Source organism: Seriola lalandi, unplaced genomic scaffold (assembly GCF_002814215.2).
Source record: "Seriola lalandi dorsalis isolate HSWRI2012SDOR001 ecotype SW California unplaced genomic scaffold, Sedor1 jcf7180002054505, whole genome shotgun sequence".
Taxonomy (NCBI): Eukaryota; Metazoa; Chordata; class Actinopteri; order Carangiformes; family Carangidae; genus Seriola; species Seriola lalandi.
In genome coordinates this window covers 429227-436461 of record NW_019525058.1, presented here as the reverse complement: position 1 = coordinate 436461, position 7235 = coordinate 429227, and the positions used below count along the sequence as shown (strand labels likewise).

The window sequence follows — 7235 nt, the reverse complement described above, 5'->3', positions numbered from 1 at the left end:
AGCATATAGTATATTCTAGTTATGGTTATTTATTTATCGTCAATTAATTTTTTGAATCTATCTATCTATCTATCTATCTATCTATCTATCTATCTATCTATCTATCTATCTATCTATCTATCTAATAAGACAACTAACTTAAAAAATCTATTTATCATAAATATATATATTTCTAAATGACATATTTTGTATAATTTTGCATTGGAAAACGTCAACCAATCATTTCAAACAGTGATACCATGGCACTGCCCGACTGTAAATCATGTAACCACCCTTTCCTTACCTCTAACCACCGTCAACAAACTCTGCCCAACCGTAACCATGAAACGCTTCAGCTTCATGCATGTCACGGCTCACGTGGTCACGTGGTACCTGCGGTTTGCGTGTGTTCAGATTTTTGCTGTTGGGGGAGCAACCTCGCAGGAAAAGTGCGCATGCGTGAGAGTATTTAATCTTCCCAAGCGAGTTAATGTGCAAACACCTTTTTGAAACTAAAGTGTCAGGAAAGAAGTTTCAAATAGAAGATTTTAACTTCTCTCCTGGCGTTTGGTGTAAAAGTGAGGCGATGCTCGTGCGCTTTGTTTCTTCCGCTTACGTCAGAAAGTTACTTTTATGACTTTATTTGGGTCAAAAGGTAGTTAGTGAAGCTAGTTCCGCCTTGCTTTCTCCCAGTGATGGACAGCAGCGACAAGTGTCAAAAGTAATCAGGGGTCAACGAAATACGGGGGAAAAACGTCTCCTTCCTTTTGGATACACTATCTCACAAGTTGAGCGGTTACAAGTACAGGTGAGTCGCCTTTTTGCACTTTTAATACATCCGTCTGTTTGAGCTAGAGCGACAAGTGCGAGCTAATTTACGGTTGCTAACAAAGCTAATGCTACAGTACAGGGACAGTAGCCACCTGTTGCCGACTCTGCTTTTAGCTAGCATCAGCCAAGGATTAGCATTATGCCAGCACTGTTTGTAATGCGTTTCTATCTTTAGCTTACAAATTAGTTGGTCAAATTAGAAAGGCGGAATGAACAGGAAGACCGAAAAGAACAGAGTGACAGACGGTGCTCAGACTGTGTTACAGTATGTCTAACTTTATACAGTTAGCCTCGGGTTGTCCTCTGTTATGTACCTGTCTGATGTTGGCTTGTTACAGCCCGTGTATTGCTAGTAGCAAAAGGGCAATCCTGAAGAACAGAGCCTTATTTATGACTTATTATGACTGTTTTGGCTATCTCAGTGTTATTCTTAACCACTGTGAGAATGTTAAAACCTATGACTTTATATATATATATATATATATATATATATATATTTGTGTTGTATATTTGAAATTCTTCAATTCAGTATATTTGCCTATGAGGTGTTACTGAGCCCTGGGACTTTTGCATGGCAGCTGTAGCATTATATTACAGTGACTGAAGGGAGGCTTCAGGTGTAAATTATTTGAAGCAACTTAACTCTCTGTGAAACGTTCCTCTGCATTCCATTCACAGGCCCGTCTACTTGTTCCAACAGGCACCCAGTGCTTTTAGTGCTGCCTCAAAGCAGTATTACGCCCTATAGTGACAACACAGACTGTTAGAGGAGAGAAAACAAAAGGAGCTGCAGCTTATTGTATTTGTTCCAGATAGGCGGCATTGTAATCGGGTCATTCATTTTTATTGTGCTTTGTGTGCAGATAGTCGTGGATTGTTGCATCTCACAAGGATTTCGCCTCGCGTGTCAAGCAGAAGAGATGGTGGCAAATATCAGCTCAATCTGAATACATAAAGGTGGGTTGCAATGTGGAATGAAGTTGAGGGTTTGATGGTGGTGGGGCATGTTGCAGGGGACTGGCATTGATTTTTCAGAGCATTCAAATGGTGGGAAATGAACACAGACTGTGGCATGTAACTGTAATCTTGTTTACAGAAGTGCCTTCTTTGGCAGATAACCAATTGTTTGTCTGGAGGTAATTTTGTACCCAGAGAGGGAATGTTTGCGGTTCAGTTTGGCTGATGGTAAGGAGTATGTCTCAAAACATTTAACATTTAGCATTTGGTAGGAAGTTAGGCACATATTATCTCAATCTAGATGCAGATTAAATATTTCTAAAACTGCATTTTGCAGAGTCCTTAGGCGCTAGAGTCAGTTTTGATTTTGGAAGCAAACTGTACAAGTGGCAGAATCTGATAAAAAAACAAGCTGCTCTCGTTGTTAGTATAGAAATAAATAGAGAACAGAGATGTATTCAGATGAAGTTGTTTGAGCATTTGAATCTTGGGGGTCTGTGTGTGTCTTACATAATCAGATGTGTGTGTGCCATTATCAGCAAGCTGTTGACAGTGGCTCATTGAGATCCATGCAGCTCGCTCCCAAACAAACTCCATCTTGGCTCTTTATTTAGTGATTGCTAAGTCTGCAGAATGAAACTTGGCACAATGGCTGATTGTACTCCTCTCAGCTTTGCAGAACTCTGGCCCTTTATCCGATGAACTGGGAGTTCTTAATGAGCTAATTGGGAGCTTACACTGAACAAACAGGATTGTGTAAAATTTATGCACTACCTCGTAGTGCATAAAGGGCCCAGCTGAGTTTTAAACATTGACTTTTGAATGGAGTGAGAGTATGAAGTAGCTCTGACAGTGTCTTTCATCATGCAGCATTCTCAGGAGTTGTTTTTTTTCTTTGCTAAGGCAACATAATAAGTTATCATAAAACCGCACATCCATTCCATTAGAACTGAGTAAAATGTACATTAACAAGGTTTGTTCACAATATGGATCGCTAACACTGCTACGAAGGTCTTGGATATATTTGTGTGAAGAAACACTTAATTTGTAGTCTGTGGTTGCAGTCTTATATGAGATGCATTTTCCTATGTTTTATTTTAATGACAAGCAGCATGCTTGGCAGTAAGCTTATCCAATTAGCAGTTGACAGTGGTGAAATCTTTTCTGTGGCTTTCCAAAGTGAGCTTTGATTTATGAGAGTGAATTATACTCTGGTTACCACGGCTCTGTTACTAGTTATCTGATTTTTAATGCAGTAGTTGGTTCAATATGCACTCATCTTTGAAAATCTAGATCAATCATTATTGTGGAAATCAGATGCATAAATAATAATAATATACATAATAATATAACGCCATCTTCTCTGATTGTGATTGGCTCAGTTGTTGCATGATTAAGGAATATGTACATTTATGCGATTAGAAAACCTTTGCAATGTAATTATTCAGTAGTCTCTTTGTATTTGTTCTGCTACGAACATGAACATCTAACATTACAGAATGAATTGACATTTTTCAGAATGTATTCACACTGAAATGTCAGTCATAAGATGTCCTAAATAGTTCACACATTACTCAAGGTATTGCAACCTTATTGTGTAAACAGGTCTGAAGCCTCACCTCCATAAGAAATATAAAGGTGTACACTCACTCCCGTGTGAAAGTGATGAAATACCGCTGCTGGATCCTGTTACTAAACCGGAAAATCGAGCTGCCATTTTGCTTACTGCTCTCTAAGTCATTCTCTTTCTAATGCTGAGAATGAGTGAAAACCGGACGTAAGTTAACTCAGAGACCAGGCTGTTAACCTCTCCGACCTCTGGCTACTCTGTAAGATAATGGCAGGACTGGGCGGGAACCTGTGTGTTTGTACATGTTCCTGTGGTCTCCCGAGGGCTTCAAGCATTTCAATATGGGGATTTTGTATGCTCACAAAGCGGTGCACATTAACTCACCTCTGTGTTTGCTTTGCTGCCAGCCTGCACCTGCTAATTGTTGCCCCTCTGAGCTGAAGCTCGCGTTGGGCCCGGTGCACCCGGGAGGATATTCGAGAACAGAATAGAGTTGCAGTGGTGCTGAACTTGATCTAGTAAATTATTTGTGAGTTCAAGTGTGTATCGACTTCTCTCTCTTATGGGCAGGTTGGAAACGGTGAATAATAAATGGATTAAGCCTTCTCTTAACTGACAAGACCATAAACCAAATCAAATGGGGCTATGATTGTTAATAGCTCAGATTTAATAGTTGTTTTGTGTGTTTAGTAATGAGTCTTTTATGACATTGATATCAAGGGAGAAATACATTGTCAACAATGAGTGTGCTGGGCATGCAGTAACTGTGATATAGTCTGTTACTGTTGACTATAAGTGGTGATATTTATTGGAAATAAATGCAAAGTCAGTAATTTACACAGTCATCCTATTTACCTATTTATTTCCAGGTGAAACCAGTAATAATACGATTGCAGGCCGATTAGAGCGTTCATACTTTGTTTTCGTTTTTTTGCTTTTTGTTACATACAGTGTTAGCAAATTTTTTTTATTATTCCAGGAGCTCAGTCTCCTGATTTAACTGCGTTAATTAATTTTTCTAAGCCTTGTGTGCATTTCTCTGAACCGTCTGCGCTGTACATGATGGGTTGTTTATAAATGTTACTTTGATAACCCGAGGCAGATATGCAGCAGTAGCTTGCACACTAGAGAAGTGGACATTAGTGTTTTCAGTGGATCATTTGAAGTGTGGTACAGTCCAGACATGTAATCCTCCATGCAGCTGTTTCACATGTGCTGTGTGTACATCATATGCCAACACTTGTCAAACCAGTTGGGACTGAACCAAAGCTGACCAGGCAGAGGGTTGTCCACTGTTCAAAAAAACAAAAGGAAAAAAGCTATTACTACCTGATTTTAAAAGTTCAAGGCAGAGTTGGTTTTGTAGTTTGAGATTTAATGGACTAGTTTAAGTCTTATGACAACTTCTTGGTATTTTTGTCAGTGGTGATGACTGTGTCCTGGCAAACGGAGCGCCATAATCACTTTGCTGCTAAGTTGTCCTGCTGGAACAAGAAGTCACAGCTAAACCGCAAGGACGGCACTGGGGAAATCCTTCAGTAGAAGTAAGTTAAGCTGAATAAATGAGCCTATAGTATTTTTCTTTGATCACGACTTCATTTGAAAGCTGAATTCATAGAGAACCTGTTGTGCTTCATCAAATCATCATAAGAATCCGGTCTAGTCCATCTAATACGAAGGTGATGTCTTTGCCTGTCAGGCTACACTCTCCTATTTATTCTGCAGTGTACACATTGTGCAGACTATTTATTCACAAAGGTTGGGTTTAACCAGATTGTTGTCGAGGGACTTTTGACATTCCAAAGTGCAGCCTGATACTGATGTGTGCAACCTCCCCTGCCAAGCGTCAGGATGTAGCCGCACCTACCGACTTTGACCAATTACAGGCAGGGTTATCATTTGAATAGTTGGTGTGAAGGTCTGTAGGAGAAATGACACAGATTGTTTCGTTGAAGTGAGCTCTGTCCTGAAACATGGCGACTAGCTATATCTATCTACCTTTCTCTGTCTTCTCGTTTTTTTGCTCTTCCAGGTGTCACGACGTGTCTTCACTTGCTGTATCCGCCCCTTTACAGACAGGCTGCCGCTACAAAACGTATATAGCGGAAACCATGCCATGTTATGACTTATTGACTACTGCTGAACAGTGCTGTCACTAATGCAGAAGAAACCTGACTGGTTTACTTTTTTAAATTAAAAAACAAATATATATATATATAGATAGATAGATAGATAGATAGATAGATGCATGCAGTGCGACTTTTAGCTGGGCTTCATCAACAGATTTTATAGCAAGTGGTATCTCCATTGTTGGTGCTTTGTGGAGCTCCGTACCAGCGGTGTGTTTCGTAAAGGTAGCTCAGACAGGCAGAGCTTACTGCGCAAAGCCTGTCTTGAATTAAACTAACAAAGTAAACCAGGATTGAACTGTTTTCAAAGAGCTAATGAGGTCAAACAAAGTCAAGTGTGCTTTAAGAAGCGCTCGTTAATGACTTCGAAACACGGCCCTGAGACATCAAGCATGCAGTCTTGTTGCCACGGTAACTTGGATCAGACTTATGTAGGCCTCCGTTATGAAAACTGAAAATAAGTCGTGCTCATCTGGTAACGCCTCTGAGATGAGTGTTTTACATTAATTGTCAATTAGCACGGGTCCTTGTTAACTACTCATATCTAACTTAGTCACAAAATTTGTAGATAAGTCTCTGCTTACACTTGTATATTATATGTTACACCTGTCGGTATAAGTGCAGTACAGTTCAGCTGCGAGGTTTACCCAATAAACTGCTAAATGAGAGTGATTTGAAAGAGCCAAACAAGATCTCAGAGGAAAAGTACTCCATTACTTGATGTCTCATTGTATCACACAGTTGCAGTTATTACTAACTACCATGTTTCCATATTGTTATTTGTTTGTATACATGTTTGATTGTGTGTTTTTCACTCTCTCAGGTATAGCTCAACCACAGTTAAGCTTTTTGTCCCATCTTTGAGCTTTACACGTCACGTCACGTAAGATGGTTTATAAAACCAAACTGCACACAGCACACTCATATTTACCACCCCATCGAGTGCGTGTTTTGTTCAAACCAAAGGACTTTAATTTTTGAAGAGTCTATTATTTAAGAGTATGTATTTCATTCTTTAGTGCCGTGGGAAATGATGTATCCCTGTTCTCCTGGACACTGCTACTGGCTGATAACTTAAAAAAGGAAAACTGAATGAGACCGTTCCGCCTTTTAAGTCGAGCAGGAGTGGATTTCTAGTGTGTGTGCGTACGTGCGTGCGTTTGAAAGCTAATTAATGCACTGTTTAGTCTTAGTTAACACAACAGAGCTTTTGTTCAGCTTCAGTCTGTCCCCCATTAGCTGCAGAGAACATCCAATCTATTGAAATGCCCTGAGAGTCATTCATTGATTTACTGAGAAATAATGGGAAACTGGAGCCTGAAGTGACTGGAATAACTTCGGCTAGTTGCTCTAAAGTTTAATTTTAATATCGGCTGCTTTGGGATTCTGCAGTTTCCCAACCCCTCCATGAGATTATGTTTTGTTTTACTCATTATTTTCAAAGTAAATTATTTGTTTATCCTTTCACTTGTAATTAGACACATTTGCATCTTATAATGAATGAATGAATGAATCTGTTGTGTTGTGGTGTACTATTGAAATTCCTCTAAGTTCATACATTTCATAATGATTCAATGCATTCATCTGTTTTCAGGAGCTGCTGACTGCTGAGTTTTGGACATTGTGATGGAAAATCCTGGTAAGAGAAACTCTCTTTTTATTATTACTCCAGTTGTAAAGGTTTTATTTTACTGTATATGCTGACTGTAGTGAGACTGACGTTATCTGAACCGTAGTATCGTGATGACAGAAAGCGGTGAGTCAACAAG

The 7235-nt window shown here is 39.4% G+C and overlaps 1 protein-coding gene across 3 annotated transcripts in view; it reads left to right on the top strand.

Annotated features, from left to right (window-relative positions):
- Window positions 1-450: 450 nt before the first annotated feature.
- The window catches only part of phactr4a (phosphatase and actin regulator 4a), a 31291-nt gene continuing 24506 nt past the window's right edge, over window positions 451-7235 (top strand). The window contains exons 1-4 of one of the 3 annotated variants that reach the window (XM_087175831.1): window positions 451-787; window positions 1674-1767; window positions 4761-4881; window positions 7061-7105. In XM_087175831.1, coding sequence (XP_087031957.1) covers window positions 7093-7105 — 13 coding nt within the window. In that variant the 5' untranslated portion in view covers window positions 451-787; window positions 1674-1767; window positions 4761-4881; window positions 7061-7092. The remainder of the gene's footprint in view (window positions 788-1673; window positions 1768-4760; window positions 4882-7060; window positions 7106-7235) is intronic. The other 2 variants (XM_023413213.2, XM_087175832.1) reach the window with 2 other exon arrangements.